This window comes from Psammomys obesus, unplaced genomic scaffold (assembly GCF_907164565.1).
Source record: "Psammomys obesus unplaced genomic scaffold, mPsaObe1.curated_primary_1811, whole genome shotgun sequence".
In the NCBI taxonomy this organism is placed as follows: Eukaryota; Metazoa; Chordata; class Mammalia; order Rodentia; family Muridae; genus Psammomys; species Psammomys obesus.
In genome coordinates this window covers 11991243-12011965 of record NW_026596073.1, presented here as the reverse complement: position 1 = coordinate 12011965, position 20723 = coordinate 11991243, and the positions used below count along the sequence as shown (strand labels likewise).

General features: G+C 39.4%; 1 protein-coding gene across 1 annotated transcript; it reads left to right on the top strand.

Moving 5' to 3' along the window:
* Positions 1-728: 728 nt before the first annotated feature.
* On the top strand, positions 729-12503 carry Rap1b (RAP1B, member of RAS oncogene family). Its single transcript, XM_055626055.1, has 7 exons — positions 729-858; positions 2545-2613; positions 4006-4062; positions 5687-5827; positions 7713-7856; positions 8733-8849; positions 10569-12503. The coding sequence occupies exons 1-6, from the start codon at positions 802-804 to the stop codon at positions 8817-8819; spliced, it is 555 nt and encodes a 184-aa protein (XP_055482030.1). The 5' UTR covers positions 729-801; the 3' UTR covers positions 8820-8849; positions 10569-12503.
* The last annotated feature ends 8220 nt before the right edge of the window (positions 12504-20723 follow it).

Here is a 20723-nt window from a genome sequence, read left to right as displayed (position 1 = left end):
AAAGGGGAATACTGTGAGTGATTTCTCTGTTTTGCTTGACAGCCTTTTCTCACTGCCCATGTTCTTTCCCGTGATGCATCTGGTTTGTTTGTTTGTTTGTTTAATCATATACAATACCCAGTTATGGATACACATAAGGAGGTATTATAGGAATTGTTTTTAAAAGTTCACCAAAATTAGTTCAGGCAAGATCTGCCCTCATTCCCATTCCTGATAGATCTAGAAATATAATTGAAAGAAAAAACTGTTGATGAAACAGCTTCTTGAGTTGCTGGGGAGATTTAGAAACTTACTGCATTGTTTGTAGTGGAGTGTGCATGTGGTTGGATGCGAGTGCGTGTCTAGGATGCCCGGGTTGTTAGGAGAGGGACTTGTGTGTCTGCTGTGTGCTGGTGAGGGTTGAGAAGAGTGTGCGCTGCTCAGACAAGTTGATGCGCCATTCCCCGAGCTTCTGCCTCATTACGACAGGGCTGAAAATACTGTCTGTAAGTCTCTGCATTTTATGTGTGTGTGCCATGCGTGACGTGGACGAACATCAGAGGGCAACTTTGTTACGTGGGTTCTGAGAATCCAACTCAGGGCTGCCAGGTGTGTACCCCAAGTACCAAACTGAGCCATCACACTTACCTTTAACTTCAGTTCTGTGGTAAACTTGTACAGTGCTCTCGTGGTAATCTAGGCTGGTAATAATTTTATGTAAATCTCTTGATCTGGCTGTCTTACAAAAAGCTTGTAAATACCAAGACTTAAGATCGTTTTTCTTCTTCTTTAACAAGGTACTAACTGTAACAAGTTTGCATCATGCGTGAATATAAGTTAGTCGTTCTTGGCTCAGGAGGTGTTGGGAAGTCAGCTCTGGTAAGTCATTCTTGATCAATATAAGCTTTTTACTCAAAGATGTTCTTTTCCTATTGAGATAGTTTTTGGTTTGTTTTCATATTTAGTAGTCAAGGGAAATCTTGACTTTGAATTCCTAATTATCCTCCTTTTACATAACCCCAGGAATACTGAGGTTGTAGCTTTATAAGACCACACCCCATTCATGCAGGTGGCAGAGCGCTCCACTAGATGAACTACAGCTCAGCTTTTATTGTTTATATTTTTTGTTTCCTGATACAATTTTTGCCAGGTAGACTAGGCTGGCCTTGAACCTGTGACCATCCTTACTTGTGCTGGGATAGTAGGTGTGTGTCATCATGCCTAGCTCTCTTAAAACATGCTTTTGGTTATTTGTCTTGATCTGATTAAGGTGAAATTCTGTAACTTTACAAACAATGTAAGATTTTTCTTGTAATTTTAGACAATTACTAGTTGTATCTGGATGGGTAGTGTTTAAATTGCATGAGAATATAGTTTAGAGTCAAATCTGGATGGGTAGTGTTTAAGTTATGTAAGAACATAGTTTGGGCTTTTCAGGGAGTAACAGTCTATGCGTACGTGTTTTTTTTTTGCATTTTAGTGCCATATAGACATTTTTACTTTGTAAATAGCTGTGTACAATTAGACTTTTTTCAAATTTTTTACTTTTTTGTATTATTTAATGGGCACATTTTCACTAACAAGGATTAGTTTTAGAAATCAAAAACAATTTGATAAGACGAGGGTTAGGGAATGGAGAAGACATAGAGAGAATCACTTTAAGTGGTTCAGAATTTAGCAAAGAACCAAAAAAATATAGATCAAGATGAGAATTTTGGAGCATGTCTGTAATCCCAGCACTTGAGGCTGAAGCAAGATCCAGAATTAAAGGCCAACCTGGGCTACTTATTACTGGTGTTTCAAAACAAACATAGATTGACTTCCTCTTTATCTCTAATAAGGTAAGCCATCTTACTTGATCATTTAAAATGGCCACCTAATAATGTGTGTGGTGACACATGCCTTTAGTTCCAGCAGTTAGTTAGGGAGGCAGAGGCAGGCAGCACTATGTTAATTCAAGGCCAGCCTGGTCTATAGAGCAAGTTCTAGGACAGACAGGGCTACACAGAGAAACCCTGTCTCAAAAAGCAAAACAGAAAAGAACGACTACGTAGCATCTGACCACACTTAGATCAAACTGAGAAGTGTGTATAATACATTTACTTTTCGGTTTTGTACAGTAATAGGGAAATGGCCAGCACTACATAAATGTTGTTTTAGTGGCTGTTGTACTGTATACCATAGGGCATAGTTGCTATGCTGTACAGTTAATGACAAAATCTCGATATGCTCAGTGTGCACACAGTCTGGCTTGTTCTCATCCCCAAATACTTTTGATTCATAAGTAGTTAAAGCGAGTTATGGAACCCACACATAACAAATAATTAACTGTAGTTTAAAACTACGGATGTAAACGGGGCATAGTGGTGCAAGCCTGTAATCCAGCACCTGGGTGGGAGAGGCAGAGAGTCACTGCAAGCTCAAGGCCAGTCTGATCTACACACTGAGTTCCCATCTGTCCAGAGATACATCGTGAGACCTTGTCTCAAAAAAATAAATAAAATTTACAGATTCAGATTTGTTCTTTCTCTTTAGAAATGTAATATTGTGTTAATTTTTTTCCAGACTGTACAGTTTGTTCAAGGAATTTTTGTTGAAAAATATGATCCTACGATAGAAGATTCTTATAGAAAGGTATGTTACTTTTTTAAAGCCTTTTGTTTTTAATACAAATGTAAAGACTTAATTTTAGTTTGCAGTTATCAAATGTTTTATAAAAGTAAGATGAAGAGATGTTTGTTAGTTGGGAAATTCATATGCTATTTTTTTGGCTTTGCTGTCCACTACTTTCAGAGATTCATAAGCATTTATACACACTTTGACCCCAGGATTGTAATTCTGTCACTTCAGGTGGCAGCCCCATATTTCCAGGTGTCACTCACTGAAAGGTGATGCCATCCAGCTCCCCTGCTCTTCTAGAGACAGTCTACAGCAGGCTTCCCATCCGCATTGTTTAATACCTCCTTGAGAGTGCCACAGCAGAAAAGTGAGTCCTGCTGTTTGCTAGCACAGCATGTGATAAACAGGATGCACACATCTTCAACTTAATAGTGTGAGGGTTGTCCCTCTGCCTTTCTGAAGCATCTGGCCCTCCAATCATAAAGATACTGCATATCCATTTTTCCGTTTGCCTACCACAAAACTGAGAACTTCTTCCTGCACCCCACCTGGGTAGTACTCTTTCCTTCTGGGGTCTAATTCTAAGTAAATTTCATTCCTAGGAAGTTTTCAAAGGAGTAACAGGGATATGCAGTTTGTCTCATAATTATGACAGTGCTTCCTTGCCATCAGAAACTATGTTCCAATGTGATAAGAAAATACAGGGTCTAGGGAAACAAAGGTATACCCAAAGAATTATAGGAAAGCTGACAGGCAAATCATGCTGACATTGTTGGAAGCGTTGCTTTTCAACCTTTCTATTTTGAAAGCATTTCTATTCCAAAATTAGAATTGAGTGAGTCACATTGTGACTGAATCTTAGTGACTTATCAGGACATGGAGTTTGCACCTGACTGGAATTTGGGGGGCTTTGAAGCTTGGTGACTGCATTAGTTACTTTTTTGTTGCTGTAAAAGGCAACTTAGAGAAGAAAGAGTTTATTTGGGCTCACAGTTCCAGAGGGCTAGAGCTCATCATGGCAGCAGGTGGCAGTCATAGCAGCACAAACAGTAGAAGCAGAGAGAGCAAGCTGGGAATGGTATGTGGCTTTGAAACTTCAAAGCTGGTCCTCAGTGTTGTACTTCCACCATTCCTAGACCTGCCCAAACAGCAACACGAAGTGGGAACCAAGAGTTCATAAGCCATTAACCTATGGGGCCATTCTTATTAAAACCACCTAAATGATTTTTAAGTATTGTTTGATGTTGCTATGTAAAGTTTTTAAGTATTGTTTGTTTTAAGTATTGTTTGATGTTGCTCTGTGAAGTTGCCATAATTTCTATCTGTTCTGTTCTTAACTGTTATGGATATTTTAAGGTAGTTTTACATACATAAAAATATAAAAGAATATTTTAATTTTTTCTTCAGCAAGTTGAAGTAGATGCACAGCAGTGTATGCTTGAAATCTTGGATACTGCAGGAACGGTATGTAAAATAAAATTAGAAAAGGATATGCAGTGTATAGTCTTTAGTTTTTAAGTGTTGCACTTTCTCAATGCAGTGTATCAGTTATAAAGAAATGTTTTTAAATGCTAGAGTGGAAAAGTTCATGGTCTGTAGTTGTACTAGTCCATTTAGAAAGTATAGTTTTCAGAAACTTTTGACAATGCTTGGATTATACATTTATTTTTTGATTGCTGTGCAAAATGTTATGGTTGGTAGCTTTCCTTTTTTTTTTTTTTTTGTCTGCAGTTTTATTATTATTATTAGTTGCATTTTATTAACTCTGTATCCCGCTCCCTCACTTCCTCCCAAACCCTCTGTCCCTCCCTCCCTCCTCTCCTCCCCGCCCCTTTCTAAGTCCGCTGATTGGGGAGGTCCTCCTCCCCTTTCATCCGACCTGTTTTATCAAGTATCTCCAGGACTGGCTGCAAAGTCCTCCTCTGTGGCCTAGCAGGACTGCTCCTCCCTTGGTGGGTGGGGAGGTCAAAGAGCCTGCCATTGAGTTCCTGTTAGAAATAGTCCCTGTTCCCCTTACTATGGGAAACCAGTTGGTTACTGAGCTACCACAGGCTTCATCCAAGCAGAGGTTCTAGGTTATATCCATACATGGTCCTTGGTGGAGTGTCAGTCTCAGAAAAGACCCCTGTGCCCAGATATATTTGGTCCTTGTGGAGTTCCTATCCTTTCTACGTCATACAAACTCCCCCTTCTTTCATATGATTCCCTGCACTCTACTGAGTAGCTTTCCTTCTTAAAAGTACTTTTAAGTAACTATCAATTCTGTTACTGTAATGAAGTACTAGCTTTATTATAAATGAAGGTTTGTTCTGGAGGTACAAGGTCTAGGAACTGAATCTGGTGATGGCTTTGTTCCAGACAGAACCCCAAAGCACTACTGAGCAAGTGGCAAGAAACAGAGACAGACATGCCTGGGTCTCACCCCCTCCTGCAAGAAGCTGGTTTCACCTAACAACTTAAACCTAATTGCTTCCCAAAGGCCTCAGAGCCTCTGATGTTCATGGAATTAAGTTTCTGCCCTATGGATATCTCAGAATGAGGGTTAGGTTTTGGCACATGAAGCCTTTGGGACCAGGCAGTCATCAAGACCTTAACAACCAATTAGGTTTATAGGTATCCAAAAGTAAGGGAAAGATTTTGGGTATGCAGTAGATGTCAGTAATGTTTGAACAAAGATGCCAGACACTGTTCCTCCCCACAGACACTTACACCCTATGAAGAAGTGGAGAAAAGTGTTAAGATGTAGGTTTGTGTGCAGACAGCCTCACAGAAGGATGACTTTATGACCTGCTGTACCTCTGGGATAAGACTACAATGCTCAGCACTCCATGATAGGTTAAAAGTTGCTTTTAGAGACACTATGTTTGTGTTCCAGGTGAACATTTGTTGTATATACATCTGTAGTTTAATTTTAAATTTTAACTTTCTTTTCATGCAGTTTTTCAAATAGCATGTTGCTGTAATCTTTAATTTTAAGAAGTTTTACATAATACTGCAATATTCTTCATTAAGCTGTTAAGTGTAGGTTTTGAAAATTGTCTAATTTGGTATCAGAAAACATCCTTGTTTTTTACTGTTTCTATTGCAGGAACAATTTACAGCAATGAGAGATTTGTACATGAAGAATGGACAAGGCTTTGCTTTGGTTTACTCCATCACAGCACAGTCCACATTTAACGATTTACAAGATCTGCGAGAACAGATTCTTCGGGTTAAAGACACTGATGATGTAAGCAAACTTTATAATAAGGACCTATGTTTACTCCAGTATCCTACTTAATGCTCAGTTTTAAAATTTAAATATTCACTCAACTTAATTGTTTTTTTTTTTTTTTTTTGTTTTGTTTTGTTTTGTTTTTTTTCCAGACAGGGTTTCTCTGTGTAGCCCTGGCTATCCTGAAACTTGCTCTGTAGACCAGGCTGGCCTCAAACTTAGAGAAGTTCCTGCCTCTGCCTCCCAAGTGCTGGGATTAAAAGTGTTTGCCACCAACCTGCCTTGCTTTTTTTTTTTTTTTTTTTTTTTTTTTTTTTTTTAAATCATAAAAAGAGAGATTATATCTAGTGAAAATAAAATTTTACAAATTCCTAGTTTGGTTGGTTGGTTGGTTGGTTGGTTGGTTTTTAAGAAAGTCTAATGTTTCTTGCTCAAGCCAAAGATGTCCTGCCTTATCTCCCAATACTAGAATTACCACCTCTTAGCTTTGCCTTTTCTGTTTTTAGACCATACATTTTTTGTGGGGAGGCAGCAGGATGTGGGAACAAAATGTTACTAGAACAAGCTGTGGGTGGCCTTGTTTATGGTAGATTTAACAGGCTCTTCCTATAACCCATGCTGGCCCTGAACTTGGAGCAAGCCTCTTACATTCCTCTCCCAAGTGCTGGGTTTATAGGCTCAAACCTTTTAAAGTAAGAACTAGCCACATTTATCTATGACATTATGTCTATATTGGAGAAGGAACGTAATTTTTAAAAGAAAACAACCAATATGTTAGATTTTAAACATTAGCTTTACATGTCCCTGCAGAGTGAAGCCTAATGGAGTTTAAGTCTATAGGAGATTTCAGAAAGTGGCTGTAATTCCTCATTACCTGTGGCACTGGTTCTTAAGTTTGATCTTGTATCAGAATCACAGGAATTGCTGGGCCTAACCCACAGAACTTCTGACTCGCTAGAGCTGGAGTATGGCCTAAGAGTTTACATTTCTGCCAAGTGTCTAGGTCATGTCACTGCAGATGTGAACACCACAGTTTAATTAGCATTGTAGTGCTGGGTGTATGGATGTGCCCTTAATGCTAGCACTTGAGAAGCCGAGGCAAGACATCTCTTTAGTTCAAAGCCAGTTCCATCCAAGTAGCAAGTTCCAAGCCAGCTAGGGCTATAGAGTGAGACTCTCATTTCAAAAACAAAAAGATTAGAAAGGAACCAGTTACAGAGTTTAACTGAAGGTAATACTATGAAAGCTAAGATTCTCTATGGTAGATGCCTTCATTTTCTACAGTTCTGTAACTGAGAATCTGGGAGGTTCTGTTTCTCTGTCACTTGCATTATGAAGTATTTATAATTTTTTTAAATATCTTTTAAAAGCCTAAATTCTTGTTTTCCTTTTTTTTTCTTCTTCTTCTTCAAAAAGTGCTTTAGAAAACTGATTTTTTTAAGTGGCCATGAATGGTTTACTTTTCCCTATACTGCTTTTAAAATTACAAACATCAGATATATACAAACATGAGATGCCATTAATAAATATGTTGATTTTTACTCAGTTGATTTATTTCATTGTAGCATATGGAAAGTAAGAGGTCACAGCTAAGACCGTGAGAAGCTGAAGTTTTTGCTTTAGAGGCCTTCTTAATTTCTCCTTTTTGTGTTGTGCAATTTATTAAATGTGTGTCAGAAACCAAAAAACGTGAAGTTGATTCACACCCTTGACCATTTTGAAATGTTGAAATACACTGTCTTTTCATGGTGACACCTTTTGTACTTCCTTTGAAAAAGGTTGTTTTGATTGCTGTGATTAGGTCCATTATGGCATAATTCTTCCCTCTTCTTATAAACAGCTTATAGCCTGCTATTCATTGTTTGTCTGTTTGTTTCTACGCTCATGAATGTCTTTGCAGGTTCCAATGATTCTGGTTGGTAACAAGTGTGACTTGGAAGATGAAAGAGTGGTAGGAAAGGAACAAGGTCAAAACCTAGCACGACAGTGGAACAACTGTGCATTCTTAGAATCCTCTGCAAAATCAAAAATAAATGTTAATGAGGTATGTTCACAGGTACTTAGAATAGCTTTGTATACTGAGTATAGTATTTTAAGTTAGAGAAGAGGGCTGGAGCGGTGACCCAGCGTTGAAGAGCTTATTTACTATTAGGAGAACCACATTGTGACTCATAACTCTTGTTCCAGGAAATCTAGTGCCCCCTTCTGACATTTGCAGGTCCCTGCGTGCACATCCTGCACATAAACTCGTGATATACACACTATAAAAATTCTAAGTTTTTAAAGAATAGTTAATTAATGGGAAAGTATTGCAGTAGAACTCTTAAGTTAAATGTGCTCTTACAGTCCCAAAAAAAAAAAAAATCTTGTCCAGTATATGCATGTAAATAAGTAATAGTATTTCAGTTTCTTTGTAATGCTTATACACTAAAATTACTGTTAAAAGGAAAGACTGTTACTGTTAAAGGCATCAGAAGGCTGGTGCGGGGATCCATTAATTTCATGGAGTATTTTGGGGGGTTATGTAAAAAGTTAAAACTCAGAAAGATGCACATAGTTCTTGAAGGAGGTAAAGCCATGTAGAATGAAGGCACACAGAAAGATCTGAGACAATAAAGGGCCTTTTCATCTGTAGGATATCCAACTCAATTAAGTAGAATTCTGCTGCTCTTTAAACTCAGTACTTACTTTAGGGAGAATGGGTTTAATTTTCTTTAAAAAAAGAAAGAAAGAAAGAAAGAAAAATTGGTACTTGTAAGAACACTGGCTTCACACTCATTCTTCAAAAGAATATTTGTATTTGGGGATTCTGCAGGAATTTCCAAGAGTATTTTTTGGTTTTGCTTCACTCTTTGATTTTTGGGTTTTGGTTTTCCTCTTTAAAAAAAAATAATAATAATAATAGTAAATGTATTTGCAGATCTTCTATGACCTAGTGCGGCAAATTAACAGAAAAACTCCAGTGCCTGGGAAGGCCCGCAAAAAGTCATCATGTCAGCTGCTTTAATGTACTGAATGCATTGTAGCTCTGAGCCAGGTATGTTACATTTATCTGACTGCTAACTCCATTCCAAATACTGCCATAAAGGCAAGTAAATGATATTAATCCTTCAAAATATATATGAAGATTTAGTGTGATAATCCTGTATTTCATTTACTTGTTATCAGAAGTAAGGTACTTTACATACACGAATACTTTATGTGTTTGTTCATCCTGTGCTTATATCCTGGTGGGGCCCTGAAGCTGCTAAACAGAGCCAACTTTCTCCTCTTGGTCATACTTAGATAATTGAGACAGAATAGAAACAGTTTTTAAAATGGGCTTGGTCTGGCAATTTAGACTCATAATCCCTGTATCCGGTCAGGAGGAGGGAGGGAGGACACTTAAAGCAAGCCTTTGAGGCAAGAACTATTAGTGTCCTCACATCCTCAGGCACTCTGTCTGTACTTAAAGCTAAGACTGTGAACAGTTCCAAGCCCTGCACTTAGTGACCGGCAGAGCCAGAATTGCAACAGGTTGCCTAGCCTCTGAGTCCATGCTTACCGCTGTAGCTGTTAACAGGTTCTGAATGGGGCACCAGACTGCTATGTTAACTTAGAACTTAGACAAAGTCTGTCAGAATCTGAAGCATTCAGGTGTCAGATACAAGGAGGAGCAAGTACAAGTCAGCAATGCGTGAGGAATGGTGCTCAGCAGAAAGAAGGACCAACAGCACAGAAGGATAACCAAATTAAGATAAAGCATTCAGTTTTATAGATTATAAAAACAGGCATGGGGTTGAGGGGTGGCACATGCCTTTAATCTCAGTTTGTGGAGGCAGAGAAAGGCGGGTCTCTTTTGAGTTTGAGGCCACCTTGGTCTACACAGTGAGTTCCAGGACACTCAGGACTATACAGAGAAACCCTGTCTCCAAGGAAAAAAAAATTTTTTATTTTGTTAATAGTGCTATTTGTTAACCCTAGTTCTAGGAAGATTGGCTTGACCTTAAATTACTCTTTTTAAGATTGATTTATTTCTGGATTTTTGTGCATAAGTATTTTGCTTACATGTATGTATGAGTACTACATGTGTGCAAGAAGAGGGTGTTGGATCCACTGGAATTGGACTTACAGGCAATTTTAAGCAGCCATGTGGGTGCTACGAATGGATTCTAAGCTGTCTCTCTAACCTCCGATTGCTTTTGCTTTTTGTTGTTGCTGTTGTTGTTTTGGGGGTTTTAGTTTTTGTTCTTCAAAACAGGGTTTCTGGCTGGGTACTGTGGCATACACCTGTAATCTCAGCACTTGGCGAACAGACACAGGTGGATCTCTTTGAGTTAAATGCCAGCGTGATCTACAAATTGAGTCCAGGACAGTCAGTCAAGGCTACATAGAAAAACCCTGTCAGGAAAACAAAACAAAGAAGTGGGGGGAGAAAAATCAAGAGAGTGCTTCTCTGTGTAGCCCTGCCTGTTCTGGACTCACTTTATAGACCAGGCTGGCCTGGAGCTCAGAGAGATCCATCTTGCTCTGCCTCTGTGTCCCGAGTGCAGGAATTAAAAGTGTGCGCCACCAAGCCTGGCTTGTTCAGGTTTTTTTTTTTCTCCTTTTTTGGCCTAGAGTTTTCATTGGTCTGGCTTCCAGGAGGGCAGCAGTATAGACTACCATCTTTTTTGAAATAAAGACATAAAAATGTCTTAGCTATCATTAATATAACAACTAGGAAAAAGCCTTTGTTTACTGTTTCAGTTATGTATTTATTTTTTCCCTTGCACAGGTCTGAAGAACTGTTGCCCAATTCAACAGTGCCAGCATTCCAACTTTGTTAAACCTACCAACATCTTAAATGGACTTTCCTGTGGTGGTACCCTTTAAGAGGCGGATGAAAGCTACTATATCAGTTTGCACATTCTAATCACTTTCCAGTATCACAAGAGATTTTTACTTATATAATAGTTCTAGAGTATGCAGCTGGTAAAACCAGAGGCTACATCCAGTATTACTGCTAAGAGACATTCTTCATCCACCAATGTTGTACATGTATGAAAATGGTGTACTGTATACTTTAACACACCCCATACTTTGTATTGGAGAGTACAATAATGTAAATCCTAAAAGCACCACTATTTTAGCAAAATAAAAGAAAGTCCAAAGAGCTCCTATATAGACTACTCCAGATAACTTCGCTTCTTTGATACTTGTAGCTTATTGTAATTTTTTTTAAATTCAAGGTCATTATCATTGTATTATACAAAATAAGCGCTTTGATTAACACAGCTATATAGTTTTTTTAATTTTTCAAAAACCTGTGGAGACAGTGATCTTGTCTTTAAAATATAATAGTCCTTTCAGTATAATGTCTTAGATTAAAGACGTTGCCTTTAATATCTGTTGGGAAGGAAATGTCCAGACTTTTCAAATCTCCTTACTATATGTTTCCTTTTTTTGTTTACATAGGGAACAATGTTTATAGTTGTGTGTACAGTGGGGGTCTACAACAAGAAGTGTATATTTTCAAACAATTTTTTAATGATTTAACAATTTTTGTAAATCATTTTCAGGCTTCTGCAGCTGTAGATTCTCACTGTGACTCCCTTGCTTGCTCATGCATACGTGTGTCTGCAATACCAAATATACAGGTTTAGTATCTTTGCCTGTTAGTGATTGTTTCACATGTGTAACGTTTTGGTTGAGATGTTAAATGGTGGACGAGTACTGTGGATGTGAATGTGGAAAGTAATTTTAATCATGTGTAATTGGTCACAAGGCCTGATTTGCAGTAACTATGCTGTTTTATTTAACAATGCCTTGTTGCTTTGTATGCATTAACGTTTGGGTGTAAAGATTGTGTGTCCATCCAACAGGGAGCCACAGTATTTAAATTGACCAACCTGATGTTACAACTTTGAGGTGGCCAAATGTAAACTAAAAGCCTTAATTAAAGTGGTGCAATTTTGTATAACTTAGCATCCGTAGTTCAATAAATTTGGATTGCCGTGCAAGGGCTTGCATTATAATTACTTGCCACTTGAATGTGTTTTGTGTAATGTTTTAACAGTGCTAGTAAATAAATATGGGTTTACCTTTTTAAATGTAATAGGTGTTATTTTACACAGTGTGATTTCATAATTTATAACATATAGGTAAACCAGACTCTTAGTTAATTCCAAGAATGATGAGTGAAAGATGTTGAGTTCGGTTTGGATTTTGTTTCTGTTTTGTTTTCGTTTTCCTTTCTAGAATTGTTTTACTATCCACATAAAACCACCCTTTGAACTTTTCCTTGAATCAAGCAGTATTACTTGCAAACAAATGCCTTTGGCTAGTCTTCAGTAGCTCTTTAGGTTGGGGAAAGGAGGGATTCAAATACTTTTGGTACTGCCCTATGGATTTTTTTTTTTTCTACAGAAAGCGAATCTTTGGGGGAATTAAGACACAGAAATTTTCACTATTTATGCTTAAAACATTAATATGGTTATAAATTTTTTGATGTGGACTCATGCTACTTTTCTTTTTAGATAACAGATTTATCTTTGTCTTATGTGTGCTATAATTGAATTCTGTGAGATTTGTAAAGAAGCTCTTAAACTTTTTCATAGTATTTACCAGCTGCTGGAGCAATTACTTAGTGGTACCTTCTAATTTGCAGGATATGTGCCAATCCTCAACACATGATGTTTGAAATGGGACATTATTAAAGGCTTTCATTTAAGACAGTGTTACTCGTTATGTATTTAAATTGTGCAAAGATCCATACCCTGAAAGGCCTAAAGTAAATGTTCTTCTAGACACTCTGTACTTTATTTTTTTGTCCTTAAGAAACATGTTTTGGTAAAGCTTGTTTTCTTTATGTGGGGACACCCTCAGAAGTGGGACACTAAAATCTTTTCAGTTTACTGTGTTCTGTTCATCCATTGAAGGTACTACTGCCCACTCACTTATCAGTAGTAAGTACAACACACAAGATCAACTAAGATAATTCCCTCCTATAATCTGTACCTGTAAGAGTTTTTACATTCTGTGCTAGATAATGTATGGTGGGGCTTGCCCTATGCATCATAGAATTTTAAACTAACACCCCTGGGTATCTGCCAGCCAGATGTGATAGCACCTTCCACTCCCAAGTTAATGATGAATAAAAAGGACTCCAGACATGGGGTGCACTTCAGTTGTCCTGGCCTAGAACAGATCTGATGGAGAAAACACCTGAGTTGCAAACAAGTATTAGGAATACAGCACGATCAATTTAATAAAGTAAGAATATGGGATCAAGAACTAGAACTAGGTTTTCTGAATTTCTCCTACCACTCTCACTCCCTTCTTTGTGACCATGGCTAGGTACCCTTTCTCAAGTAACCCAAGCTGTCACACCCAGTGTCATGCAGTATTGTTGAGCAAAGCGAGGACCTCTGCATTCTAGGCAGGCACCCTACCATCTAAGCTACATTCCCAGCGCTCATTCTCCGCTAAATGAGGGCACTAACATCACGCAGGAAGCAGTGCTAGTGTAGTCTTGGGTCATTTTGTCCAGTTGCTTAACCCGAAAAGGCTGTGGCTTTATAAAACACCATTTCTCTTGTACCGAAGTAGAAGCTGCATCTAAGGAATGAAAATAACGTGCAGGTGGACTTCCCTGGAAATTGAATGGAATGATAGGAAGAGAGAAGAAGGACAAGGGACATAGTCCCTATTCATGTTCTCAAGAATAGTTGGAGAAACCTGTTGTGGTGGTGCATGCCTTTAAACTGGGCACTCATGGAGGCAGAGGCAGGCAGATCTCTTGAGTTCAAGGCCAGCCTGGTCTACAAAGCAGGTCCAGGACAGCCAGGGCTGTTACACAGAGACACCCTGTCTCAAAAAAGAAAATACCCCCCCCCCAAAAAAAAAAAAAAAAAGTAGAGAAACTGGACTGGGGAATTTTTTTTTTTTACTTGCTTTTTAAGAATATTAAAAACTTGTGAGGTTTGCTTTTTTGCATGTATGTGAGTTGGGTGTAATGCATGTTTCCATGTATGGATGCATATTACTGTGTTCCAATATTTGTGGAGGTCAGAGATTTATGTCAGATGTCTTCCAAAATCACTACCCACTATTTATATCAAGCCAAGATCTCTCAATTGAAACCAAAGTTTACAGGTTCTGCTAGTCTAGCTACTTGTCTGGGTCCTGTCTCTGCCTCCGCGCACTGAGATTACACTCAGCCACCACAGCTGCCTGGCAAGCACTGTACCTCCTACTGAGCGCTCTCTTTGGTCTCTAAGAAGCTGTTTGTTTGGTTTGGTTTGGTTTTAGTTCGGGGTTTTTTTTCCAATTAAATTGAAACATAGACTGTTTACCATAAATTGACTTTAAAAATTCCATTGTGAAATTTGAGTTTTGCTTTCCTCTTTTAATCATCTCATCTTAGGTGTGGATGACAAACATAAGTCATTGCTACAAGTGTTCTTCTATCCACTTCACTGTGTGTTGTCATTGAGTGAACCCCAAGGCTGGAGGTACAGCTCAGTGTACTTGACTGCAGTGTACAAAGACTAGGGAGTGGGAATGTATTTTATAATTAATATTCCTACTACCTTAAAAATAATTGTTTACAGGTTTGTGTCTCTCTCAGACTGCCAGTGAGCCTTGACTTTGTGGTTTATAAGACATGTATATTTTTAAAATCAGTTGCACTGCTAGACAGTGCATCGGACTTGACAAATGCATGAATAGTACAGAGAGTAGAGCATGTTCTTTCACTGGCACAAAAAATGCATAAGTCTATTGAGGACTAGTACCAAATGCTGAGGACGCTTGCTGAAACTGGCTACCAAACCCTTGACTGAGCAGGTTAGTGTGAGACTCATACAAGTCCATCTTTATTGTTACTTTCATTTTTTATTTGCTTAGCTTTGAAACAAGGTCTCCTTTAGTCCAAGGTGACTTCAAACCTGCTATGTAGTCGAGGATGACCTTGACCTGGACCTAGCTCTATTTGCTGAGTGGTGAGTGGGGTATAGTACCACCCCACCACACCTGGCTGGCCTTAGTGTATTCCACAAAAGTAGAAATAAAATGCCCATTACTAGCCAGATCCCTTTTCTAAATCCTGGGTTTTTTCTATATATTTTAGTTCTATGTTTATAAAATATATATATTTTAGTTCTATATATTTTAAAACTGTTTTCTTTATGTTCCCTTTTAGTGTCTTGTAAGTTATTGATCTTAAGAATTAAAAGTTTTATCTAGAATTTGAGATAGCTTCCTGATTGCTGCCTCCCAGGAATTCTCTGTGTGTCTGCTGTATTCCAAGCACTGTTTGCAGTGCTGAAGATAAAGCCAGGCCCATGTGGAGAAGCACAGCTATGAAAGCTCTGTCAACCGAATACTTCCACCTTCCACCTTAGCAGTGTGGTTAGTTTAGAGAAACATGCTATCAGGTTTCACAAGTTGAAAGGCTTTCATCACTTGTCAGCCATCTCATCTGTGGGGAAGGAGTGGGCAAACTGTTACTATTTGGCTTGATGACAGGCGGACATATGTTAGCCTCATCTATGATGGACCTGGGGTAGCTTCGTCTTCCTCACTGTTGGTAAAGTGAGGTAATTGTTGTAGCCTTTGGTTCTTCAGCATTTCACTCTTCTGGACACTACACACTGATCGTAGCGGATTTCTGTGTGAGTAGTGTGTCTACTTAAGTAAAAGGTTACGGCAGTTTTTAAATAGTCTGAGAACAAAAAGCCTTTCGTGGTTTTGTCATCTGCCTGTTACCCATTCAGATCTATTTATGGTGGAGTAGTTTGTGTCCCCTGTGAGCAGTAATTCCAGAACAAGAAACTATTTACACAGTTGTCAAACTTGTAGTGTCTACAGACAGGTTCAGTGAGTTACAAACACACTGCCAAGTGGAAGACCCAGGGCCACCTCTACATACCATGAAGGTGGTTACTCAGGGACAGCAAGCCGTGGTAGAGCTAGACTCAACCCTGAAGTGATTTGGGCATATTGCTTTCTTAAGAGGAGAAGCCCAAAAAAACAGGTGTGACTGGAGAACTGGTTAATCATTAACCAGTTGGTTCCCAATCTTCCTAATGCTTTGACCCTTTAACACTATAATCCCCCAGTTAGAGTGACCCCCAATCATAAAATTATTTTCATTGCTACTTTACAACTGTAACTTTGTAACTTTGTTACTGTTATGATTTATAATGTATTTTTAGAGAGAGACTTTGTCAAGTGGGGTGAGGGCCCACAGATTGAGAACCACTAGAACAGCTTAGGTGCCAAGGCTTGGGGGGGAAAAAAAAATGTGTGAGGATGGTGTGAAACCAAGGGATTGATCACCAATAAAAATGAAATAGAGGAGCTGGCAAGAAATTGTAGTTAGAGATACATTTAAAAAACAAAAACTGGATGGATGATTTTATGTTGGCTTCTCCAGATAGCCACATTTGAACACCTTCCACCTCACTGTTTCCTTTACTGTCCAGCAAGTATGGGTGTAGTTTACTCTCATAAGAACAATGCATGAAAACCTGATGTAAGCAGCCTTGGGATAGAATGGATTGGGTCAAGGATTGGGTTACAAGAGTAGATTGTTGGGCAGAGGGGGTGGCACTTATGAATGTTGTCTCTCACCATACACGTCACATCATTTCCGCTCTTCACTTCCTGGTAAGGAGTTGACTTTTAACCCAGGGAAATGTGATCTTTTGGTCCCAGGGCTGATGCTAACAAGCATCCAAGTTGAGCTATGCCACTGCTACTAGGAAAAGCCAGCACCACCGGTGTGATGCTGCAGATTTCTTCCACATGTAGTCCCAATAATGTCCACACACACCCTTTTTGTTTGTTTTTCTTTGTAGCCCTGGCTATTTTGGAACCCACTTTGTAGACCAGGCTGGCCTTGAACTCAAGAAATCTGCCTGTCTTTGCCTCCCAAGTGCTGGGATTAAAGGTGTGTGCCCCCACACCCAGCCCTTTCTCTCTTTATATGATAATTTGGTACTTTGCCAGAAATGTTTTAAAGTTGAATTATTAACTGGGTTTTTGTAATGAGCTATAGCTCTATTTATCTAATTCTCTGAGGAAGATTACATTAGTGTCCTCAGCAGAAGGATGTTCTGACGGATGTGGGGATTTAAAGCAAAGCCAGAGAAGGGCACTCTCACATTCCCAAATCAAAACAGCATGACTGCACACTTGCTAGAGGCTCTAGAAGAGAGCCTTTTTTTTTTTTCTTTTCCCATTTAAAGGTATTTGTGACACCATTCAAAGCCCATCTGGATAACCCACGGTAATTTGCCAAACTTTTAATTGTGTCTGCAGGTAGCCTTTTATTGAAGGTAACATCAGAGGTTTGAGATTTGGGATATCAGTGTAACCCTTGGGGGCCATTGTCAGCTAGAGTCTAAAACAGCAGACCTCTCTAAAGGTCAGAAGCACCTCATGCAGTCCTGAATTTAAACTGCTCTGCAGGGATTCTGAGCAATCCTAGGATTAGGTGACCCATCCCTGAGTGACACCCCATCAGATATTTGGTCCACAAAAAAGGAAAGTCACTTGAGTGTAGGTTTGCACGATTTTAATCCTCCCTTGTCCTGCTGCCTGGGCAGGGGATTTTATTTTAAGAAATGATAGGTAAACTGGGTATGGTGACACCTAAAATCTTCATGTTCAGGAGACAGAAGAACACTAGCCTTGACTAAGAACCATGTCTCAAGAGAGAAAGGGAAGTATGGGTGTGGTAAAGCTTCATGGTAAAGCTTCTGCCCAAGACAATCCTTGGTCCATACTCCACAAAAAGGAGGTGGGTGTGGAGGAGGGAAATTACCTTAGCTTTGGGCACATTTCTACTCTTAAGAGTAGTCTATTCTTTCTCAATATTTTCCTCCATCTCTTTGTACCATATTTTTCTCTTAAACTAATCAAATTGTCCTTGAGCTGGGGGGAAAAAGTAATTAAATGACCTCACTGGTGGGTTATGTGTTGTTCCTTAATAAAGTACTTTCCTAGGGTGTATAACACCATTAATATTTGAACAAGTTCAGATTAATTCAACCCACTGATTGGGGTGGGGTTTGTACCCCATTAAGACTGGGATTTCTGCTTTTGTAATCACATCTTGAAAATGAACTTTGCTCCCCCAAGTAATGATATGTATCCTCCCCCCCAAGTTTCGATTCAAATATCAGCTATTATAGAAAAAAAATCCTTCTTTTCTGACTATTTAGACTCTAGTAAAGCATGGCTTGGGTCTAATGAGGTTTGAAATGGAGTCAGATGTGTTGGTGCACACCTTTAACGCCAGCACTGCAGAAGCAAGCTGATGTCTTCCGAGTTAGAGGCAAGCCTGGACTACAGAGTGAGACCATGTCTTTACAGAAAAAGATCAACTAGAGACTTTAATACTGTTAGCCACTAACATGTCACTCGTCATATTACACAAGAGTTAGAGGACTTCCTCAGAGGAGGAAGTGGCACCACCCACTGTGCTTTCCCCACTCTGAACCAGCACAGGATATTCTGGCCAGGCATCTAGACAGGAAGTGGCTGAGAGCAGGTATAGACTTGGTTGCCTTCAGCCCTTGAGGGAATATAAAGCACTGGTCTCAAGATGCCATTCAAACAGGGTGACTATAATCTAACCAAGCATGTTAGCCCTGGAAAGCTGACATCTCAGTGTCCCCTTCTCCACCTGCCAGGATTGTTGGTTGCATACTGCCCAACTGGCTGTACGGAAGGTTGTTTTGTTGTTGTTACTTCTAAAACTCACTCAGGAACAGTGGAATTAGTCCTCGATGGCACAACTGCTTTATTGTACTCCTAAAAGGAAAGGTAATACAATTTAGGAACCAGAAGATTTTTTTTTTTTTTTTGGATGGGTCTGTGTTAAAGGAACAAAATTGACAGTAAAACGTTTTACAGGAGGGTTTATTAGACACGCTCAATAGAGCCAGGGTAGTACATCTAAAAATGACTAGCTTTCTGCTAGACAGGCACCCAGTGGCCGCTCCGATGGTGGCGCTGGATGTCTTCAGCAACCCTGATGTGCTGACAGCCTGGAGAGCCCCGGGAAACCACTGGTCGTCAGTATGTGTGGAAGGCTGAAGGAGCTAGATTCTTGTTTGTCTGTGTAGCCGTGGCTGCTCTGTAGGCAGTGCGGGCTTTGAACTCAGATCCAGCTGCTTTATCTCCCGAGTGCTGGGGTTCAAAGGCATGCACCACCACCACCCAGCTAAGAAGCCAGGTTCTGACGTCAGAAAGGATGGGAGAGGTGTCTGCCCCAGTGAAGCAAACCCCAGCAAGAAGGGGAAGCCGGCAGACACATAGCACCCCCTTTTCCTGGGACTTTGTATTTAGTGGAACGGGCTGCTCTTTTACTGAAAGCTGTAATGGTGAAGTCGTAAAGCCAACAGCTATGAAACTGTGACTGTGGAGGGCATAAGTCAGCTTCTGGACACTCAAGGGGGAGACCAAAACACCATGCTCCATATTAATGTAATACTCTGATTTCGATTTTCTGATTTCGAAATAAGTGAAAGGAAAAAACTCATTAATCAGCAGAGAAGACTGAGTTTAGAAGTAAATTGTATAGCTTATTGTATATACAATACAATTGTATAGTAAATTGTATAGAAGTTAAGCTAAAGACTGAGTTTAGAAGTAAATTGGTGACTATATGTTACAGATACAGAGAAGAATGTCACTTTGTAAGATGCTGTCACGGAACACAAAAACTCACCTAAAAGTTCAAGAATGGCAAGATGGCTCAGCAAGCAAAGGCTGACCTGAGGTCAAACCCCTGGACTCCTATAGAGAACCAGATTGTCCTCTGATGACCACACATGACTGTGGCAAATGTACAACAAACACAAAATACATGCAAAATAAAAATCTGTATTATAAAAAATAACTTTCCAAATTTACTTAAGCAATAAAAACCTTGGAAGTCTATGAGGTTGAGAGTAAAGCCTAAAAGTAAAGGGAATCTTAACTAATTCTTGAGATAAAACAGTTTATCTAAATAAATAAATATCTAAATAAAAAATATATAAATCTTAAAACAGATTGCAAAGTCAGTTCTAGAGAAAGATACTGGAAGATGAGTAGATTCGTATCTGTAAAATGTTAAGAGATCTTAGGTTTCTATTCAGAGCTGACAAACAATCCAAAAGAAATATGTAAAAGATGACTAAACTGTTAAAAGAAAGTAATCTAGGTCAGTTGTGAGGGTATGCAACCTGTATGAGATCTCAGCACTGTGGAGGCTAAGGCAGGCTGGGCTTCATAGTGAGTTTCAAACCAATCTGGGCTTATATGAACAAACCCTGTCTAAAAACACAAACTGAGCTAAAGAGTTGGCTCAGCAGCTAAAAGACTTTTCTCCCAGAGCACCCAAATTTGAGTCCCTGCATCTACAATACAGCTCTTACAGACAGTTACTGTCAGTAACTCCAGATGGAGGGCCCCCACTACTTTCTGACCTCTATCGGGTACTAGGCACACACATATGTACATGGAGGCAAAGCACTCATATACATAAATAAATCTAAAAAAATAGAAACACAAAAGAAATTCAACTGGCCCAAGACAGATGTTTTAGCTGGTAGCCACAGAAATGTAAATCAACATAAACACTCAAGAGCTTAACGTGGATGAAAACTGCAAAGGAAAAACTCTGCTTCCCAAGGTTAGAACACAGGAAGTCATTGCTGATGGAAGTGTGAATCAGAGAAGCTTTAGGTAAATCAAAACTCTGAAGCTATCTGCAAATACTTATTAAAATGTGACTGGGCAGTGGTGGCACACACCTTTAATCCCAGCACTGAGGAAGCAGAGGCAGGAGGATCTCTATAAATTCAAGGCCTGCCTGGTCTACAGAGCAAGTTCCAGGATAGCCAGGGCAGAGAAACCTGTCTGGTCGGGGGGGGGGGGGGGGGGGGGGGGGGGG

What these genes read in the sequence shown, in the direction of transcription:
- Rap1b (XM_055626055.1), top strand. Translation starts at nt 802, where the DNA reads ATGCGTGAATATAAGTTAGTCGTTCTTGGCTCAGGAGGTGTTGGGAAG. An exon ending in GTGTTGGGAAGTCAGCTCTG is followed by an intron (nt 859 to 2,544) that starts GTAAGTCATTCT and finishes ATTTTTTTCCAG; the next exon opens with ACTGTACAGTTTGTTCAAGG. An exon ending in GGGTTAAAGACACTGATGAT is followed by an intron (nt 5,828 to 7,712) that starts GTAAGCAAACTT and finishes ATGTCTTTGCAG; the next exon opens with GTTCCAATGATTCTGGTTGG.